The sequence below is a fragment of the Artemia sp. Qi Xiang Cuo genome, chromosome 19 (assembly GCF_049724085.1).
Source record: "Artemia sp. Qi Xiang Cuo chromosome 19, ASM4972408v1, whole genome shotgun sequence".
NCBI classification, from domain to species: domain Eukaryota; kingdom Metazoa; phylum Arthropoda; class Branchiopoda; order Anostraca; family Artemiidae; genus Artemia; species Artemia sp. Qi Xiang Cuo.
Genome location: NC_142812.1, coordinates 7,154,969 through 7,177,987, shown reverse-complemented (window position 1 = coordinate 7,177,987; position 23,019 = coordinate 7,154,969). Strand labels below are relative to the sequence as shown.

General features: G+C 35.6%; 3 protein-coding genes across 3 annotated transcripts in view; 1 reads left to right on the top strand and 2 right to left on the bottom strand.

Moving 5' to 3' along the window:
• LOC148940441 (uncharacterized) overlaps window positions 1-23,019 on the bottom strand; it is a 309,073-nt gene that overhangs the window by 100,564 nt on the left and 185,490 nt on the right. The gene's annotated exons all lie outside the window — the stretch shown is intronic.
• Window positions 6,261-13,968, top strand: LOC148940443 (uncharacterized). Its single transcript, XM_089105687.1, has 3 exons — window positions 6,261-6,287; window positions 9,553-10,717; window positions 13,834-13,968. The coding sequence occupies exons 1-3, from the start codon at window positions 6,276-6,278 to the stop codon at window positions 13,863-13,865; spliced, it is 1,209 nt and encodes a 402-aa protein (XP_088961813.1). The 5' UTR covers window positions 6,261-6,275; the 3' UTR covers window positions 13,866-13,968.
• The window catches only part of LOC148940442 (calcium/calmodulin-dependent protein kinase type II alpha chain-like), a 72,098-nt gene continuing 69,466 nt past the window's right edge, over window positions 20,388-23,019 (bottom strand). The window contains exon 6 of the mRNA XM_089105266.1: window positions 20,388-20,591. Coding sequence (XP_088961392.1) covers window positions 20,480-20,591 — 112 coding nt within the window. The 3' untranslated portion in view covers window positions 20,388-20,479. The remainder of the gene's footprint in view (window positions 20,592-23,019) is intronic.

Genomic DNA, 23,019 nt, shown 5'->3' with positions numbered 1-23,019 from the left:
TATCCAATAATTTCTAGGATTTTTCGAATCTCCCCAAACACATCCAATCAAAATCTTGAGATAGCCATTTTGTTCAACAGAGTTGAAAGTTTTGGAAATTAGTTTTTTAAGGATGACACCCCCCCCCCCCCCCCCACAGCCCTCAGGGCAAGGGTTGCATGTTATACCCTGGGGGCATATAAGGTTTTTATAGAAAGGGTTGTCGTAGAAACTTCAAAAAGGGCTTATTCGATTGGAAATTGAAAGGGGTAGTGCCCTTTTCAAAAGTCGACAGTGACTGGAGGACAACTAACCCCCTTTTCACGCCCACTATTTCCCCAAATACATCCAATCAAAATTTTGAGATATTCATATTGTTCAACGTAGTTGAAAGTTCTGGAAACTAGGTTTTTGAGGATGACACGCCCCCCCCCCATAATCCTCAGGGTAAGGATTGTAAGTTATTGCCTGGGGGTGAATATGGTTTTTATAGACAGTTTTGTCGTAGAAACTTCAAAAAGGGCTCATTTGATTGAAAATCGAGAGGGCTAGTGCCCTTTTAATAGTCGAAAGTGATTGGAGAGCAACTAACCCCACTCTCTACGCCCACTCTTTCCCCAAACACATTCAATCAATGTTTTGAACCATTTTGTTCAACGTAATTGAAAGTTCTGGAAATTATGTATTTGAGGATGACAAACCCCCGAGTGCCCCAGGGTAAAGGTTGTAAGTTATGGCCTGGGGGCACATAAGGTTTTTATAGATATCGTTAATCTAGACACTTCAAAAGGGTCTCATTCAATTGGAAACTGAGAGGACTAGTGCCCTTTTTAATAGTCGAAAGTTATTGGAGGGCAACTAACCCCCCTCTCACGCCCACCATTTCCTCAAACACGTCCTATCAAAATTTTGAGATACCCATTTTTTTCAACGTAGTTGAAAGTTTCGGAAATTAGGTCTTTGAAGATTACAACCCCCCCCCCCCCCATATCCCACCGGGTAAGGGGTGTAAGTTACGCCCTGGGGGCATATAAGGCTTTTATGGAAAGAGTTGTTGCAGATACTTCAAAAAGGGCTCATTCGATTGGAAATTAAAAGGGCTAGTACCCTTTTTAATTGTCGAAATTGGTTGAAGGGCAACTAACCCCCCTCTCACACCCACCATTTCTCCAAACCCATTCAATCACAATTTTGAGATGGTCATTTTGTTTAACGTAGTTTCAAGTTCTGGAAATTCAGTCTTAGAGGATGACAACCCCCCCCCCCACAACCCTTTGAGTAAGGGCTGTAAGTTATGCCCTGGGGGTATATAAGGTTTTAATTACTGGGAATTGAGAGGGCTAGTACCCTTATTAATAGTCAAAAGCGATCAGAAGACGAATGCCCCCCCCCATACCCATCATTTCTGTAAACACTTCCGATCACCATTTTGATATAGCAATTTTGTTGAACGTAGTTGAAGGGTATGGAAATTACGTTTTTGAGTATGACAACCCCACAGCCCTCAGGGCTAAGGTTATAAGTTATGCCCTGGGGGCATATAATGTAATATAGAAAGTTTTGTCGTAGAAACTTAAAAAAGGGCTCTTACGATTAAAAATTGAGAGGACTATTGCCCTTTTTAATAGTCGAAAGTAATCAGAAGGAGAATCCCCCCCATGTCCATCATTTCCTCAACGGTTTTATATGCTTATTTTGTTCAAGGTAGTTGAAAGGTCTGGAAATTATGTCTATGAGGATGACAACCCTCCCTCCATAGCCCTCAGGACAAGGGTCGTATGTTATGCCTTTGGGGCATTGAATGTTTTTGAAGAAATTTGCACTGTAGAAGCTCAAAAAAGGCCTCATTCGGTGAAAAACTGAAAGTAAGGGTGCATTTTTTATTAGTCAAAAGTTACCAGAGGGCAAATATCCTTCCTCACGTTCGGAATTTTCCCAAACAGTTTGAGTAAACATGTTGATGTAGGCATTCTATTACGTCTGTCGAAAAGGTTTGAAAATTTTGTTTTGAGGATAACAAATCCCTCCAGCCCTTAGGGCAAGGGTTGCGAGTTTTGCCCTGGGAACATATAGGGTTTTTATAGAAAGGGTGGTCTTGTAAATTTCAAAGGGGCTCATTGGTTTAGTAGTCATACGCTCTTGTGCCTTCTTTAAAAATCAAAGTGATCTGAGGGCAGCTACTCACTCCCCCTTACACACAATTCATATTGTCCCGAAATGCGTCTAATTGAAATTTTGAGATAGTCATTGTATTCAAAATAGTCTAAATATCATATAAAAACGCTTTTGGGGTTGAAATAAACCCCAGAGACTAGGGGCAAGGGTTGTAAGTTATGTCCAGGGGGTATTAAAGGTTTTTATGCAAGGGATGGTTGTTTAACTTCAGAAGAGGCTCAGTCTTTCTCCCTGAAAAAGACTATGTAAATATAAAACGAACAAGAATTAATCAAAAAACTTTTTGCACCAAATAAGTTTTTCAGAAAAAAGTAAAAAACTCCATTAAACCAAAAATGAACAAACTAGAATCAAATAATTTACCAAGCATACATCTACCACAAATCAGTATCAATAAATAAGTGAAACCCAGAACAAACAGAAATTAAAATAAGTCAAACTCAAAACGAGCAGAAATTAATCTGAGTAGGGTTCTAAACCCTATACTTTCTAAAGGCCAAAATATAATTTGTACTTTACTGAAAAAATACTTTTAAATGTTTTCAGTTTTATAGCTTTAAGAATTTAAAATGAATTAAGATTCTAAGGAATAAATATCAGCATTATGTATATTAAACTTGCAATGCACATTTTTTTCAGTAAATTTATTTGATTTTTTTTTGAAAAACTATGTTATAAAAAAAAATTATCTTTACTTTTTTTGAAAACTTATTTTGTGCAAAAAGTTTTTTTGATTAAATTATAAAATGTCTGCTTGGCTCTGCCCTTTTAACCAATCCCAATGACAACCAGTAAGTGAACTCATCAACTTACTGATTGTCGAATTAAATAAAGGTTATTAAATATTTTTGAACGGCCACTGACTTCCAGTCCTTTAGGCAAAATCCTCATGAAGTGACCTAAAACACAGTTGTAAACATGTGCTAATAAGAACTAATTGCTTTAAAAAAATAGTAAGTTAGGCTATAAAAGCAAAAATAGTAAATAACAACACTTACCTATTTCTTTCCTACAGTTTTCATTTCTAGCAACCGAACTTTTTCTATTTAAACAGAGACCGAACTGACTTCAGAAGCATGGGCACCCATATAGGGGGGAAGGGGGCAGAGGGGGCTCCAGCCCCACTCTGGCTTAATGATGCTGCATTATATTTTATATTTTGTTTTGAGATTTCTATTATACAGTATTGGAAGTGCCGATTTGACCAGGTAAGCCCCCCCCCCCGCTCTAAAATTCAGACTATGGGCGCCCATGTTCAGAAGCTAGTTCTTTGGCGGATGCTCTTCACCAGAGAACTGAGAACAGAGAACTGTGAATAAAAACGCTCAATGTGCTCTGTTCTCAGTTTGCTGACAACGAAAATATCAAATAAGACGAACAGAGAATAGATAAATGAGAACTAAGACACCACCAGAGATCGAAAATGCACCTATTGTGTTCAACTCAAGCTTAGTCTATGACATGAGAGTGGAAGGAGAGCGTTTAAGTATTATTGTTATTGTTGTTTTAATGAATCTCCCTTATGTTGACTGCAAAGGCCAAAACCTTAACCCAACTACCTTAAAAATTGAACTCTATTGAAAACTTGGGTACTTGTATGATAAACCCCCTCCCGCTCAAGTTGTTCATTCATTGACTCATTACAGAGCCGGTTTTTTCGCTAGTTGCTTACAGCTTGACGTGATACAAGACAAAGAGAAGTGACAGAATAGGTGGAAAATATGTAATTTGGGCTATATATTTGTACATTAGGGGGGGGGGGTAAAGTATTTGGACAGCGTGGAGTTAGAAATCAAATTTTACTACATAATATGCAGAATAATTGCATCTAATACATTGGGCATGAAGACCTACTATACTTTACCCCTCCCCTAATGTGCAAAGTACCAAAAATTGTATAATATAGAAAAAGTGAGAAGTCTACAAAAGAAGGAAAGGTCTGATTATAAGCACTGTAACTCTCGAATTAATTCTCACAAAAGATTTGCAATTTTTCATTCTGTTTCAAGAAGGGATTAAATCAAGGAAAATCTACCAGTTGGTTCAGCACATCTGAGAACCCAACTTCCAGTTCTACCTAGTTTTCATTAATTTTCAAAAATTAATGCTTGTTTTTTTTATGTGAACCATGAAACTTGTTTCCGCATGAATTTTAAGATCAAAGGTACCTCTTTATTAACAAAAAAATCGCACTGAAGGACTGCCCACTCTTGAAGTGCTATTTCTTCCACCACACATGGCAGACTTCGCCACACTTGTATTTTTTTTACCATACATGGCACTTCCTGCCATCCTTGTCACATTTTCGCAATGAGTGACACGCGCCACCTGGAGTCAGGGTCGTCACTAGCCAAAATGTTGGGGGAAAGGGGATTTTACCGACAGGCCGGTCATTTTTACCGACTGCCTTAATCAATAATTAGCATAATATCTATTTCGAATGCAATATGTAAAATTACAGCACAAATTGGTAAAATCCCTGTATTTCCCGACCAAAGATGAAGTTTCAGTAAGTGTCATGCCGGTATGTCCATGACGTTTATTTAACCAAATAGAAAATTGTGGCACCATCTGTAAAATTACGGCAGGAGTCGCTAAAACTGCTATGTTTACCGACCTAGTTCGAGCTTTCTATAGGCTAGACCTCAGTATTTTCGTGGTCTTTATTTAACCGAACAAATAATTTCGGCGGGGTCCGAAAAATCGTGGCATTTCGCACCACAATTATACCAACTCTTTTTTTCACCGAGTGCCCAAAAACATTAGGGGGGGGGCTTCCCCCATACATGAAGGCTCTGCCTGGAGTACACGGTTTTGGTGGGCAATATGTAACACTAGGCATAATTGAGGTACTAGTTCAGGATATGTTGCACGGAAAATTGTCTGTTGACTCGCTTGCGCAATCAGAGGGTGCTTTTTTAGGTCCATTTTGTAGATCACTGGTTCTCAGCCCATCTATGTCAATCCTGAACCGTCCAACAGTCTTTCTTTTGCAAACCAGTTCTCTCTCATCCGATTCTCCTCTCTTTGTTTAATCAAATAGTGAATAAAAGGGGTGGACTTTTTTTCAAATCCACCCCTTTTATTCATGTTTTTTTTATTCGGGTGTTTTTTTCTTCCCTTTTGTTTTTCTTTTTATCGGATGTTATTCACAGTCACTAAAATCTAGTCATCAGGATCTGTTTCAACCAGTTTTTTTCCGCTTTTCATCGTCTTAACTTAGTGTGTTTATTTTCTTCTGTGTCTCGTGTGTTTTTGTTTCATACTAGATACAGTGTTTATCAAATAACTCCGATGCAAAGTTTGAATCAACAGCATGTAGAACAATTATAAAGGCTTGGGGTTGATATCTTAGGCTAGTTGAGTGAAAATAAAGGATGGGAGAGGGGATGAAGGAATTTCCGAACTCTAAAGAATAAAGTAATTAATTTGCTTATGTAGATGTCCTAACATTATTACTGAGACCTATTTTTAGGTGGGAACTAACAATAAGCATAAACATTACAAATCGGGTGTTAATTTTTTCAAGCTATTGTCTATTCTTTAAATTTTATGAAAAAAAGAGTTTATAAAAATTAAGTACAAAAGCTTTATGACAAAAAATGGTCGATATTTATCGATTTGGTCAAATTTAGTACAACAATCTTTTCTTTGACGTATCTCTGGTTCTTTCAATTACAAAAAAAAGAAAAAAACAATGTATAGCATTTGTCCTCAATAGAAAATAGCGTTTTGAAATCCTTATCGAATTGAATGAATCCTACAGTGCATTCATCAGAATGCTCAAAATTATAAAAAAAACAAAATAAAAAAATTTTAAACTCATTTACATTTAAGTAATTTGGATTTTTTTTTAATAGATTTTACAAATTCGCAAATCTGATAAGATGATTTATCTGTTGAAAGTGAAATTTATTTTGACAAAAGAATTCATAAGGATTATGTTAAGGTTGATGAGAATGAGATTACAAAAAATTGTAGCGTCTAAAAATTTATATCGTATTTAATGACGTACCATAAATGTTGACCTTCTAGGCACCAATGTTTCTACTATAAAATGCTGACAAATTTGTGCTAGAATTAGTCTTGTCTTGTCGTTTGTATCCGAAACAGCGATAATTATGGCATTTCGAGTAAGTTCATTTATCATAAAAATGATTACTTAGTACCTATATGGGGTGCTGAAATTAAAAAGGCACAATCTAAAAATTATTTTGAATCTCAATTTTTTTTTTCCTTTCTTTGCAAGAAAATGAGGTTTTACCTGAAAAGGTTTTTAAATTTGTATACAATGGTACCAATGAGGAAAAGTAGGGGGAAGGGGGGGGGGTAATTCTTCCTGGATTTTAGTATATACCCTTTTGTATTTTTCGTCCAAAAAATTGAAAAAAAAATCTAAACCCCCAAATTTTTTGAGAAAACAATTTTTTGTATCATTATTTTAAAATAAAAAAATATTCCCCCCACCCATATTTTAGTGACCTGGCGCCTTTGAATGTTTATGAGAAGACATGTTAATTTAAACGGAGAACATTATACAGTTTTTTTTCAAAAGACAATCCTATTCTTTATTTACTTATTTGATGGGGTTGATTTAGTTTTAACATTTTTATCAGATTTAAGCTTATATATCTATATATATTGTATATATATATATATATATATATATATATATATATATATATATATATATATATATATATATATATATATATATATATATATATATATATATATATATATATATATATATATATATATATATATATATATATATATATATATATATATATATATATATATATATATATATATATATATATATATATATATATATATATATATATATATATATATATATATATATATATATATATATATATATATATATATATATATACATAACTTTTTTTCCTATATTTAATTTCTGATCTTTTTTTTAAATAATGCTGGCAAGTCCGGCGCCCCCTTCATAGTAATGTCCTTTCCCCCAAGAAAACTTCCTTCATGAAAAGATCCTCCGACATAGCCCCCGACCCACCCACTCCCCAACTACCAGAAAAAATCCCTCTGAAAACGTCTCTATACATCCTAAACACCAATACCAAATGTTAACATTGGGTAAAGTTCATAACTTTCAGCCCTCCCCCCGGGGACTTCGGGGGATTAAGTCATCCTAAAGGACATAGTTATCATATTTTCAACTATGCTGAAAAAAAGGGCTATCTCAAAATTTTGATCAGGTGACTTTGGGAATAAAATGAGCGTGGTAGGGGGCCTAGTTGCCCTCCATTTTTTTGGTCACTTAAAAGGGGCACTAGAACTTTTAATTTCCATTCCAATTAGTCCTCCCACGATATTCTAGGACCACTGGGTCGATACGATCACCCCTGCGAAAAAAATACAAAAAAAAAAAAAAAAAACAAATAAACACGCATCCGTGATCTTTCTTCGGGCAAAAAATGCAAAATTCCACATTTTTGTAGATAGGAGCTTGAAACCTCTACAGTAGTGTTTTCTGATACGCTGAATATGATGGTGTGATTTTCATTAAGGTTCTATAGCTTTTAGGGGGTCTTTCTCCCTTTTTTCAAAAATCAGCCAAATTTTCTCAGGCTTGTAACTTTTGATGGGTAGCATATATTGTAACTTTTGATGAAAGTTATATATTTGAAATCAGCATTGAAATCTGATTCTTTTGATATATCTATTGGTATCAAAAACCCCTTTTCTAGAGTTTCGGTTACCATTGAGCCGGGTCACTCCTTACTTACAGTTTGTTACCCCGAACTGTTTGATATATACAAATATTTTTGCAATTATCGCTTTTTTGCTCTTTACACAATTTAATATCTTTTCATACTGCAGTAATTACAAAGATATTTGATTATGCAAGCTAGTCCGATTTCTAGCAAACATATGTACTAAGCTTCAAACTTTTGGTGTTCTTTTTTTACATTTTTGAATTGTTGTAATCCCCTTTTTTCTTTTTCTTTCTTTGTTCTTCTTTTTTTCTTGTCAGTTCTTCTTTGTTTTGGTTTTGTTTGCTATTTGTCAGACTTTATTTGTTTCTATTCTTTTGCGATATATATATATATATATATATATATATATATATATATATATATATATATATATATATATATATATATATATATATATATATATATATATATATATATATATACATAGCACCAGGCCCCGCCACGCGGAAGGTTTCTATATATTGATGCTTACTGTCACTTATTTCTTAACCGCAGACAATTTGAGACAATTTGCTGTCTTTTCATACTGCAGTCTTTTTAAAGATATTCGATTATTAAAGCAAGTCCGATTTCTAACAACGATATCTACTAAGCTTCAAATCTTTGGTTTTCCTTTTTAAGGTGTTTGAATTGTTGTAATCCCTTGTTAAAATATATACAAATGTTTTTGCAATTACCACTTTTTGCTGTTTACGCAATTTAATGTCTTTTCATACTGAAGTCTTTTCAAAGATATTTGATTATGCAAGCTAGTCCAATTTCTAACAAACATATGTACTAAGCTTCAAACTTTTGGTTTTCTTTTTTAAGGTTTTTACATTTTGTAATCTCTTGTCAAAATAGAGAATCATCATTTGTAATAATTGCGGATTTTCGTTTTTTGGGCCTTCCTACTGACAGTATATAATTGTTTCCGTTCTGAAAGGTTTTCTTTTGTAAGATTTTTGAATTACTATAATCCCTTGTTAAGATATATACAAATATTTTTGCAATTACATTTTTTTGCTCTTTAAGCAATTTAATGTCTTTTCATACTGCGGTCTTTTCAAAGATATATTTGATTATGCAAGCTAGTCCAATTTCTAACAAACGTATGTACTAAGCTTCAAACTTTTGGTTTTCTTTTAAGGTAATTTGAATTGTTTTAATCCCTTGTCAAAATAGAGAATCATCATTTGTAAAAATTGCAGATTTTATCTTTTGGGCCTTCCTACTGACATTATATAATTGCTTGCGTTCAAAGAGGTTTCTTTTTTAAGATTTTTGAATTGCTGTAATCCCTTGTTAAAATATATACAAATATTTTTGCAATTGCCGGTTTTTTGTTCTTTACGGAATTTAATGTCTTTTCATATTGCTGTCTTTTCAAAGATATTTGATTATTGAAGCTAGTCCGATTTCTAACAATGATATCTACTAAGCTTCAAAGTTTCTTGTCAGTTCTTCTTTGTTTTGGTTTTGTTTGTATTTGTCAGACTTTGTTTGTTTCTTTTCCTTTTCTTCCTTTATTGCTTTATCAGTGTTGTATCTTACATTTATGATGGGCAATAAATCTATATTATACTATTATTATATATTGTAGTCTTTTCTGATACGAATATGTAGGTCATGTTAATCATATTTTTTTTTCTAGTTTCTGGTGATCGCTGCGTGCGTGGCTATCTGTAAAGCTGGCTATGGTGGTAGCTCTGGATACGCAGCTCCAGTTCCAAGCGGTGGTTATGGAGGTGGATCAAAAGGAGGGCATGGTGGAGCTAGTATTCCCGCCGCTCCTATTGGACATTCTGGTGGTGCTTCCGGAGGCTACGGAGGTGGAGCATCAGGAGGCTATGGAGGAGGAGCAATAGGTGGCGGAGCAGGAGGAGGCTACGGCGGTGGATTGGCTGGAGGTCACGGTGGTGGAATTTCAGCTCCAATTGGTGGAGGTGGAGGATATGGAGGTAGCTCCGGGGGCTATGGAGGTGCCCCTTCAATTCCAGCAGCTCCTCTACCTGCCCCAGTAGCTCTTACTGGCGGCTATGGCGGTGGTGTCCAAGCTGGTGGTTACGGTGGTGGATCAGCTGGAGGTTATGGTGGTGGAATTTCAGCTCCAATCGGTGGAAGTGGAGGCTATGGAGGAGGAGCAATAGGTGGCGGAGCAGGAGGAGGCTACGGCGGTGGATCAGCTGGAGGTCACGGTGGTGGAATTTCAGCTCCAATTGGTGGAGGTGGAGGATATGGAGGTAGCTCCGGGGGCTATGGAGGTGCCCCATCAATTCCAGCAGCTCCTCTACCTGCCCCAGTAGCTCCTACTGGTGGCTACGGGGGTGGTGCCAAAGCTGGTGGTTATGGCGGTGGTGCCCAAGCTGGTGGATATGGAGGTGGTGCTCCAGCCGGTGGATATGGAGGTGGTGCTTCAGCCGGTGGATATGGAGGTGGTGTCCAAGCTGGTGGATATGGAGGCGGAAGTTCAGGTGGATACGGGGCCCCAGTCCCAGCCCCACTTCCTGCTCCAATAGCTCAAGTGCCTTCAGGTGGTTATGGTGGTAGTAGTGGTGGATATGGAGGTGGAGCTGCTGCTGGTGGATTTGGAGGAAGTAAAGGAATCGGTGGAGGTGCAGGAGGCTATGGAGGCTCTTCAGCTGGAGGATATGGGGGTAGCCCCATAAGTGCACCATCTGGTGGTTATGGAGGTGGCTCTGCAGGTGGATTTGCTCCAAGCAAAGGGGCCTCAGCAGGAGGATACGGTGGAAGCTCCTTAGGCGGTGCTGGTGGTGGATATGGAGGAAGTAGCGGAGGATCCGTAGGTGGATATGGAGGTAAACATAAGTTTCATTCCGATAACTCAGAACGATTTTGTAATTCTAAATAACCTGTGAGAAATAGCTAGCATAAGTAACTTTCAGTACAATTAAGATAGGGTAGCTAAGAATGTTAAACCTAATTCTTGTCTGAGTATTTTTAGGCTTTCAGCCAAATAGGTTAAGGGGATTTGATCTATAAAAGTCATTTTGCAAGTCTAAGTACGGCTGACCGTCTCAAAGACAAAGGGAGCAATAGCGAGTTCTCCAAGGGGACTACCCACCACCGAGAGCTATTTAAAGTTTGTGCTTTGGCTATGATGTTTAATTGAAAATGCAATGAATTTTTCGTCCCCTGTGTCAGCAAGGTAATTAATCAAAGGGGACAGTAGCATCACAGGGAACGCCCGAAGCTTTCAAAGTGATCAAAGACATTTCCTTTGAGCTAGTTTTAGAGTTTTGGTAGCCGGTATACAAGAACAGACTGCCCTTTTATAACCTTTAAAACCAAATTCTACTCCGTTCAATCGGAAAAACGAAATTTATACTATTAGATATTTCTAATGGTCTAAATTTCATTAGAAATGAATATCTCTATCTCTGGCACAAAACAGGAAAATTTAATTGGTTTTTCTAAGATTTTTGGGGAATTAGTTGTCGGCTTTTAGTTTTCTATCGTTTATCCAGATCTTTTCTTCAAACTCTACAAGCTATGGCAAGACCAACCAATTAATTGTAAATAGTTTGGCCACACAAACTAAAAAAGTTTATAATGGACGAGATAGAGTGATCCTTTAAGGTTTCAAACCCACTTAAAATTAAAAAAAATTAAGATTTAACTAATAATAGAATTCAGAAAGTAGGAAAAAATTTTCCGAACTTATTATCATTTCAATCTATTATCAAGCTAAAAAGTATTTATTAAGAATCAAAGCTTCTTAATTTATAAGTTTGAAAGTTTACTGTAGGCTTAAATACGCTAGTACTGCGTGGTGTCCGATTGTCTAAATTCATCATATGGACCCAAGCAAATGCAATTTCAATTTAAGATACTGAATTATATCTCATACAAACACAAATTCATTTTGTTTATCCTGTAACTAAATAGACGAGGAATGATTAGGGTGGATCTTGGGTCTAGGTGAGCCAAACTTGAGCTCATGTTCCATTTTGATTTGAGCTGACTGAGAACTCAAGTTTGAGTAATATTTAAATCTATAAGAGCAAAATTTGAGCTTAATTAAGAACGCACCGCAAAACAAAGTCCATGCAAAGAAAGTCAAAATCTGTTAGATCACACTTACAAAAGTATACAATTTCTTTAATATGAAAAGTAACAATTAAAACTAAATATGCACTTCTATCTTTATTCTAGTCCTCTGACAGAAGTTACAAGGACCCGAGGGGGTGCCAAATTTCAGAAATCTCGTATACTAGGTGGTATGTGAAACGTGGCCAAAGTGTGCCAAGGGTGGTGGAACGGTGCCAAGCGTTGCAGGAACATTGCTACGCGTGGTGGAACTGTGCAACATTTGTGGCGCTTCAAGAGGAAGACCGGATGGCGCAAAGTGAGCGACCCCTCGCTTGTACCAAGAGGCTTTGTTTTTTAGGGGGGTGGGGCAATTGATCCCCAATAATTTTAAGGAAAAAAATATTATATGTTCCATGCCCCTTGACTATCCCGATATGGACCCCTCTTGCCCCCTCCCAATAAAAGTTCTGGAGCTACGCCCCGGCTTGTACCCCTTCTTCTTCTGGAATTCGTTATTAGGGACTTAATCGGACGTAATTAGATATGTAACGTAAATCTATTTTACGAAAACAAACAATCTTCATCGATATGATTCAATTACAAACTTAAATTTTATGAAATGTTTTCTTGGAACTACGATATGTCGAGAGCTTTGAACAATTCTTTGTGACAACGAAAACCCTAATTTAAAGGCAATGGACTATATCCCACCCTCCAACCTGAAATTTACCATAAAAACACATTTTGAACTCATGTGATAGCTTAAAAAGGATTATTTGTGAAGCACAGTCTCTCCTATATGGAGTGATGAACTCCTCTCTGATTTAATATCTTGATTAAAGGCCTGATGGTGAAGGGGTATAGGCGCAGCCAAGACAATTAGCAACTGCAGTCATTTATATTATTTTTGTAGCAACAGCAATAGCTGTCTGTCAAGTTAGTTATTTTACCTTTCCTTTTAAAAAAGAACAACCACCTCAGATCAAAATAAGATAACTCCAGTCTTTGTATAATGGTTCTTCCGCTTTGTATGTTTATTGAGGAGGTTGCCAAGTTTTCTGGGTAAATCCGTAACATAAGTAAAGTTTAATTGCTGCAATTATAAATTCTCAGTTGACACGCAATGGACGTTTTAGCAAAACCCCGATTCAAAGCCAAGGTCGTGCGCTATATCTGCATTTTGACAAATGGGTTTTGACAATTGACTAGAGCCTTTTTTCATTTACTTGTTTTTAAAGATATAGTGTGAGTTGATATTTACGTGATAACTAATTTATTTTAGGGGTTTGTTTGACCAAGACATTCAGTGGCGGTTCTGGCCTCTCTTGCGCCCGGGGCAAAGTCTTGATTAGCACCCCCTGTCTCCCTAAAAGTTTCAGGTCCAATTTTAGCAACATTTTCAGTTATAAACAAAATTTTGTCTCTGCTTTAATTTTAATAAAAATAAGGTTTCATAAGTTACAAAATGATTATAACCGTTAGATTATTTATTTAAAATTCTGCGTCCCTAAAATTTCTGTTCCTGAAACAAGTGCCCCCTCTGTCTCCCCCCCCCCTAAAACCGCCTCTGAAGGTATTGCACAACGCCAAAAATTTATGCATTGACAGCGAAGCATACTGGACTCAGGGATCATAGTAGGAATTCCTTATGTGGGTGTCAAATCCATTGGGGGGACTTAGGATAACAACAACATAAATGTTTCAAGAAAACTCAATATGCAGGAAACACTCACCCACCTACTGGGGTCAAGGATCTCAATATAAAAAGGGTCTTGTTTTAAAGTAGTTTTCAGAATTTTTTAGGGTTTCATTCAAATGTGCCCTTTGTCTGCACTTTCCCTGATTTTATGTTGGTTTTTGTTAAATTGAATTATTGTTACAGGTCCACCACCAGTTAGCAGCTATGGTCGTTAAGTTCCCAAATATACACTTGTTGTTCAACTCACCTATTGTTTAGTTATGATTGAGTTTTTATACAGAAGCGTGAAATATAATAAAGAGTTATTTTTATCTAAAAGGCGTAAAGACAATTTTATGGTTGAGAGGAAGGCTTCGCAATATCAATCAATCACTTTAAACATCTTCAAGGAAGACTTCATTTTGCTACGATGAAGAAATTACAAAAGATTAAAATTTTGAAGGTTCTTTAAGTCGCTCATCTAGAAATGAGTATAGACAAAATTATACGTTAGTTGTTTGGAGTATGTTCGAGGTGGAAATTGCAATTTAATTCGTATTTATTAAGTGAATTAGCTAAGAGCCTGAAACAATTTGTTTTCTAATGCCTTAATACGTATTATAATTGGTTACCAAAATATGAGTAATGAGCATGAAAATATGAAAAAATTGATCGTTGATGCCTTAATACTCATTTTTTTTTATCAGATTGGTCATTTGCCTCCATTTTCCCAATTTGATGATGATAGTACCGGATTCACTACATTAAAGATGATAGTTAACTGTGTTCATAGAAATTGTACAAAGTTAATCTTCCATTTTTCCATCTATTTCTTTCACTCTCACCTGGAACGAAACATTTAATTTTCATTAATATAAGTATTATTAGCTTTTTGTGAAACCTGGAACACACTCTTCATTTAGAAGCTGCTCTGGATCAGAATTTGAACTGGGAATGACACAAGGGCGATCGAAAATACATACAGAGAAGGAATTGATTATAGCTACTATTTTTATGTTTAAAAAGTACATACTTACAAATAGGTTTTCTGATTGGATAGGGCTTCAGAAACATCCTTACTTCTGGCTATAGCCCTGATGATTTAGAATATACGTCTTTAAACTAATAAATCTGAGCTACAAAGATGTTCTGTACCAGAAAGACAGCCCAAGTAAGATCGGGATAAACTTAGGAAAAATCTAAAGTTAGACTTGGAACATATTAAAAAAAATATGATAACATTGAAAATATGTTTCTTATCAAAAAATAGTTTGTTAACATAGACTTAAATGAAAATATCTTGGTAACTAACATATAATTTGTTACTAATTAAGAGTGTTTATTCCTTTAAATAGTGTTTTATATACGTTTATTATACTTACATTTTATGTAATGTTATAATCATTCGATGATAATATATTTCGTATTTAAGTTTTAACTATGCTAATGTAGTATTCAATCTACTACTATTAACAACTCAATTAACACCTATTAACTCAATTAACTCTATTAACACCAAGCCACCTGAGGCCAACGCACAAATGGTAATAGTAGCCTCTTTAGTTGTGAGTTCTAACATTGAAAATGAAGCATAAAAAGAGGTTCTTTTTGTTTTTATGTTTTTTATTACAAGGTTCTATCATGTTCTATCTCCAGCAATGAAAGCATTAAAAGCATTGAAAGAGGATCTTTCTCTTTTTCAGTTTTTTATTACAAGGTTCTATGAGGTTCTATCTTCAGTATTGAAAGCATTAAAAGCAATTGAAAGAGGTTCTTTTTCTTCTTATGTTTTTCATTACAAGGTTCTATGAGGTTCTATCTTCAGCATTGAAAGTATTATAAGCATTGAAAGAGGTTCTTTTTGTTTTCATGTTTTTATTACAAGGTTCTACGAGGTTATATCTTCAGAAACGTCCCCACCTCTGGCTACACTGCTGATGATTCACGCTATACGACTTTAAACAAAGCATCCCGAAAGAGCTTTTAACAGGATATATTTTTTTTGGCCAAATCAGTCAACGCCGTGCATGTTCCACTAAATATGAATGTGTCCCTTCTTGCCTCGCAAATGTGATGTTTTGAAGCAAATATTTTATCTTACAGCAACTTTCAAAACTATTATGACAACTTTTCTAAAAAAACAGTGCCACAGGAATGGAGATAATATTAGCCAAAAGTGGGTACGTAAAGTCTCGCCAAGAGTTGATTAGGGATAAAACCTTTTAGGATAAAAAAAAATAACCATCGGCACAATCTGTATGCGTTAATTTGTTTTGGCAAACTAGTTTTTCCAGACAACCCGACGCCGGTGTTAAATGTGAAAATTGCAAGGTATAAATTAAATCTTCTAGTGAAATTTATTTCAACATTTCCAAAATAGGGAAGATTTTTTTTTTTAACATAGGAGGATAAAGATGCTATGATCTTAGTTTCTATAAAATATATTCCAGATGGGGAAAATTAGCCTGATAATCGGAAAAGTAGGGCTTTCTTTCAATTTTAGCAACCTCTCTTTCTATTAATAATAGTAGTTCTTACAAAAGGAAAAACATGCATAAACAAATATAAGAAATACAAAGAGTAACTATCAATATTATCTACGCGCCTTATTTTTTTTCTCGTTTTTTAGCAAGCCGGTTTTACCAAACAAACCAACAATGGTGTCAAACATAAAAGCCTAAAAAATAAGTTAAAATTTCCAATGAAGCTCATTTCAGCATGTCTGAAACAGCGAAGGCCTTTTTTTTAAGGTGGAGGGGTAGAGGTGCTCTGGTTCTGATACCCCTTTCATATGCCAAATTTAAAATTTTCTCATAGTTGTAAAATATAGCTTTCTACAGTTTCAGTCCCTTTCTTTGTGTAAAAACAAAATATTTGTTCTTGCTCCCCCCACTCAAATCCATCAAGTTAGTATGGAAATTAAGCACCTGATTCAAAAATAGTTTGATAAATCTTGCGATTCATTAGAATTAACCAATAAAACCTTTATAATAGAGTTTCACTAACTTCATTTCTGGTGAGTGTTTTGTGACCTGAGCCGTTTCTAGGGGGGAGGGCAACTGGGGCAGTTGCCCACCGTGGCTGGGGAGTTGCCCACTTTGATCAAATTTTTTACTTTGATTCGGATTTTTTTGCTGACATGTGAGGTGAGTCACTGTAATTAATTTTCCCTGGGTGCCACCAACCCTATGAACGGCTCTGTCCTTGACAGCAATTCTTGTTAATACGATGTATTTTTAACATTTTAACTCTTTCAGAAAATTGGTCAAAGACTTTTTCTGTAAGGACTAATTGAAAATTTGATTTTTATATATGAACCTATCATGTACATATTTTTTGCTCTATCGAATAATGTGCCCTCGATACAAACTGGAAACTATGCTTGTTTCCAATTTACAAAAACATAAAAATTCGGTCAGAGCATCAGAATATGCATGAATTAAAACTATTGGCATCTTCAAGGGATAAAATTTTATATTTAAAGTTCAATAAACAAACCTGAATAATAGTTCTAAGTTTTAAATATTGTTTTACTTCTCAGTAATTCACTCTAAAAATCTAGTGTGCGTAAATACGTGAAACATATAGTAGGTTACCCAAATTCACAGTATACGTTGATGAGTATCCAAATTAAGTACTCTATCGGAGTTTTCGAAGGAATACTGGAAAAAAATTCCAACTTCATTCTCATGGAAAACTACCAATCAAAACCTTTCAAGTCACAGCCTTTGTCTACTAGCCTACGCTATAGTCTACCATTGATTGAATTGGCAAAATCGCTGCCGCAAAATCCAAACTAAAATTGTCCGTCGACACTATAGTTGCCTGTGCTCATTTGTGCGGTTGAAATTCGTCAAAATTGTGAATTATGATAGCAGAGGGGATATTTGACTCCTAATTCTCCCTCTAACGTCAATAATGCATCATTTCATTTTTTATTTGAAGATGCCTATTAGGATTTCAAATTCAACATTGATAATGACTTAAAATTATTTAAATTACTTTTATTCACACCTATAAGTGATATGATTAATCATAAGTAGTATTTTCTTGCGACTATGACATTCTTTTGAATCAAAATTGGACAAAAAAGAAGTCAAGTATTCCAGAAACGTCAACAGGAAAACGTCAACATAAAATGTAACTGAGACTGATGCTTTCGTCGCTCAGAATTTTTTATATATTTTTTTTTTTTCGCAGACACGAGATTCCACTATTAAGAAGCAAAAGTGATAACTCTGTAGCCATGATTCTCATAAAAAAAAAAATTCACCGATAAATACAAAAATGTTGCCGTGGTCAAACCTTGTATCCCAGATTGCACAAATGGGAACCAAGATTGCAGTAACTACTGTCACCGAAAATTCCAGCAAATGTCGCCAAAATAGTAAAAAATAGAGCCAAGATTAAAAGAAAACCGGGGTAGTGCCCACCTTCAGAAATAACGTACTCAAAGGGGCACGTGCAAGGTATGGCAGAACCAGGTCAAGCGTGGCGGAAGTTATGCTGAGTTTGGCAGACCTTTGTGGCGTACGTAACGTTCTATGATGCACAACAGCTGGTAGAAAGTAAGTGCCGCCTTGAAGAAAATAAGACTCATAATAGACCATTACTTTACAAACACGGGTAAAAGTATTTAAGAAACTCGTTTTACGTCACAATTCTTAGAATTGTCAGCAAAGGGGGTGTGACCTGTGATCAAATCTTGCGGTTAGGTTTTTCTAATATACGAGGATTTGCCGTCTAAAGGAAATGTAACTGATGTCAAAGCCTAGACTAATCGTCAGCTTATTTTTTTCTAATTTCTTAGCACTCGAAAAATTGGGATGAATAGAAATGAAAACTAAATAAAGCAAGAAAAAGTCTCCTCCTCTCATGGCAAATTTTTCCACCGTCTTTCATAACATTCGCCCTTTCTAAAACTCCAAAAACTCCATCATTAAGACCCCTTGGGGATTTTTAAGGTGGTCAAGGAGTTTCCTACGGGGACACCGATTTCCATCCCTGAATAAGCTAATTGAAAAATGATACCTATTCTTTATTTAATTCTAAAACGATTATACACCTATTAGAAACTAAATTAACCAATTAATCTTTTTTAGAGCGTTACAAATCTATGTAAATAAAAGAATAAACTGCCTAAAATTAACAAAATTAAGTCCTATTAAGGATTTTCTTAGGCTAGCGAGGATTTTTCTAGGTTAAACTGCTTCCCCCTCCCATTGGCGGCTCTGGCCTACCTTTTGTCTGGGCTAAAATCATTATTTCATTAGAAACAAATTCAATAAATATAAAATGGTTATAAATGTCCGACTATTTATCTGAAAATTTCCACGCCTAAAATCTCTGTGCCCGGGGTAAGTGCCCTATCTGCCCCTCCCCTCAAATAAGACTTAAGCACTCTCTTAGCTAACCCCACAGAACTATGACGTGCATTTTTAGTTTTTTTCAATTTTGTCTATTTTGACTAAGAATGGAGAAGGGAATTCTTATATATTAATATAAGAATATTATATATTATAAGTAATATAATACAAGATTCTATAATTTAATTAGAAAGACATTACTAAAGAAATTCGTGTTCTAAAAACCCGAAGGATAACTATTCAATGTTGATTTGGCAATAAATACAGTCAATATTTTTCTAGTAGAACGTCTGAGATTAAAAAAAAACTTCTGTCTTGGAATGCAATTTACGCTATATACCTTGTTTTTACGAATATGTTCTATAAAAGTTTACCCTTCGGGTTTCTGGTCCCTTTTATTATTTTTCTAGCTTTCGAAACCAATGGTGCTTGGACAATTGGCTTCTGATGCTCACTGCTGGTGCTTGGACAAGCTGGTGCTCAAATCTTAATATTGTCTTTTATGTCAATCCAACGCTTACGGTAGTGCTCGATAAAACTAAATTCTATTACTTCCTCTCCTATGTTTCATATAGTAATAATAATAATAATTTATTTTTGCCCTCTATTGATAGATTAAAAATGCACTAGAGGAGTACAAACAAAGAGAGAGAAAAAAAAGAGAAAAGAAACACAAAATAGTTAACGAGACAGTACCAACATGTCTAACAAGAAAAAAAAAGACAAACAAGTGGAAACTTAAATTAACTGTGGGGAACTTAAATCAACACTAAAATACCGGACCTAACGGCCTACCCATCCATATATCATAAAGGTTAAACAGAAAGTCTAATAAATTCCTACATTTTACTTTTTTCATTTTATATACTTTTACTTTGCTTCAAATACTCTTTTCGTTACTTTTCATAACAAAATTGTCTCAATGCTTTGCGTCTGTCTCAATGCTCCGTCTCAAAGAATAGGAGAATTTGCTAGATGTTTTCCTGGCAGATTGCCCACCGATCGTGTTGGATACCCACTCTGACTGACCGTATCTTTAAAAGCAAGCTCTAGGGAAAATGTGGTTCCATCAAACTCTTGTATACAAAAATGTAAAATTTTGCATATAAGTCAATAGGTAGAACAGTAAAGAAAACTCAAAGGAAAATTTATTTGCTGCTCTGGTTCTGGCTCGCCAGCCATGTGCGTATACAAATTTCAAGTGCTGTATTTTGTTTCCTTGTCAAATTATGTGGAGAATATAGTGTTACATGGAGAAGATATATTTTAATTTGGAGCTTGGGGAAACTGGCTTTTGAAAATCAGTTATCTAATATTTAATAGCGACAATTTTGCTTTATACATTTTACTTCCTGATGTTCTCGAGACTTGTTTTACAAAAATGGTACATCAAACAATTTAGCTGTTTATTCAATTACCTCAGATAGACAAACAGATACATTAGCACTTTAGTTAATATTTGGTAGGCCACATTGACGAATAATTCATTTGTTTGGGATAGAACGATGAAAATGAAGTTGCTGCCACACAAAAGGGTCGCCTTTCCGCTGCCATATCCTTGTTTCTTCAGATTGTTGAGTGTGAAATTGACCATGTCTGAAAATAAAATTTTAATCGTCAATATATCATACTGAAATAAATGGGAGTGCCTTAGCTTTAAAATATTAACCGTCTTTTTGTTCTTCCATCATCTTTTTTTTCACCTCTTTCCCATTCGATCTCATTTCTTGCTATCTGTTAGAAAGGGAGCTGACTGAAAGGAGGCCACTTATATCGAACACTGTGGCTATTTACTGCACAATCGACTTGGCAACATTCCAAGAACATGACAGATAATCACAGGGCTTTAAGGCTCAGTTTACGAGACTCTCGTTAACTCGTTAACGTCGCGTAAAATATAGTGAAAGTAGCAGTAGAAAAGGACCCGCGTCCCTTTCTACTTTTAATTTTTTTAATCAAATTAAAAAACTTCAATTTTTTACATTATTTCTTTTCAAATTAAATTAATCAGATTTTTTAAATTAAAAATTGCAGATTTGGAACGAACGTCTGTTTTAAAGTAGTTTTTTCTTTTCTCCAATGAAAAGTCCTCAAGTTCAATCACTGAGCAAAATACCCATGAAAATTAATTTGTATCAGAAAGCTTGCTTGATTTTATCAAATAAGAGGGACTCCAAATGGGTGATCGAACTCCAAGCCAAACTGAGCCCACAATGACCCAGTTTGGTTTGTGAGTTCCTTAGCAATAACGGAAGGTATTTACGAAAAATGAATGCCTGCCCCGTATACAGGAGGCTGTGGTTTTGAATGTTAATGACGGTAGATTTCCGGAACAATTTGTATTATTCCGACTCTATGTCTTGAGAGTACATTGAACAGTGGCTCACACTTAGTCTCTTCCAGGTCGAGATCACGGCTAAGACTAAATGCTAGGTTCTCACGCAAGTCAAATTGTGTTTTGGCAGCCAGAATTCACACCCATCATCAGACGAAAAATGTCTCCACTTGGACCAATTTAAATTTATTTTCTATCCCGGATCAGGGCTCAAAATAAGGTAGGAAATGAGGTTAGCACCTGGTTTTGTATTAAATCAGGAGTTAAGCAGGGTTGTGTTCTATCTCCCTTTATATGGATTATTTTGATGGACTTATTTTTAAGGAGCACATGAAAGGCAATGGGAGACCACGGAATCAAATGGGAAGGAAAAAGTCTCCTGGACTTGATTATGCTGGTGATTTAAGCATCCTAGAAGAAAGTGTGAGCAAAATGAATGAAGTTTTAGAGATTTGGCGAGTTCAGGGTGCTAGAATTGGTTTGAAAATTAATGTTAAGAAGACTAAGTCACTAAGGCTAGGAATAAGTGAAGATGAAAAGGTGACGTTGGGTGACGAAAAGATTGATCAGGTGGATAGCTTCACTTACCTTGGTAGTATTATTAGTAAAGATGGTGGGAGCAATGAAGATGTTAAAAGTAGAATAGCCAAGGCTCATGGTTTTTCTTCACAGTTAAAAAAAGTTTGGAAGAATCGCAAGATAAGTCTGCAAACCAAGATTAGAATATTAGAAGTTACAGTGATGACAGTGGTCAAATATGCCTCTGAAGCATGGACGCTCCGAAAAGCGGATGAAGATTTACTAGATGTTTTCCAGAGAAATTGCTTAAGGATTGTTCAGGGTACCCCGCTGACTGACCGTATTTCAAACAATAGGCTATACGAAAAATGTGGTTCAATACCGTTCTCTAGGGCTATAATCAAAGAAAGGTTGAGGTGGCTACGGCACGTTGTGCGGATGAAGGATGACAGATTGCCGAAGATTGTTCTTTTCGGCTTACCGTCCAGGGCTAAACAGAAAGCAGGTCGTCCACGTCTGGGGTGGTAGGACGTCATAAAGAAAGATTTAAAGGAAATGGGAACTTCGTGGGAGGGTGTAAAAAGAGAGGTTTTGAATAGATTGGGATGGAGGAGGAGCGTGCGTAGCTGTGTTGGCCTCATGCGGCTTGGTGCTGCTGTGAGTTTTAGTAGTAGTAGTAGTAGTAGTAGTAGGGTGAATAATTATCATGACGAAACTTTGGGGAAAATTAGAACGAATATGTAAAGCTCCAAATTTCAAAAATGTTATTTATACAAGATTTAGATTACCTCACATTATGTCAATGTCTATGCTACTATTACTATAAGAAAAACAAAGAAGATAATGTAATGAGGGAATTACGGAGATAGTTAATTGCAGAAGAAGACTAATTGAATATTTCGGCTGTGAATATAAAAACAGTCCTAAGCAAAACTAAAAAGTAAAAAACAGATAAAATCCTAATTTCGATGGAAAACGAGATATTTAAAAATAAAACAAACAATAAAATAGTTCTAACATCATCACTTTATGGCAGTATGCTGCTGTTTTTTTTTTTTAGGTTTTATTTATATTTATTAATTTTTAGTTTTCTTTCTTTCTATCTAAAGTCGAAAGTGATTGGAGGGCAACTAGGTCCCCCCCCCACGCCCATTATTTCCCCAAACACAT

Coding starts and splice junctions, on each gene's coding strand:
- LOC148940443 (XM_089105687.1), top strand. Junction 10,718..13,833: donor ATCCGTAGGTGGATATGGAG/GTAAACATAAGT, acceptor TTATTGTTACAG/GTCCACCACCAGTTAGCAGC.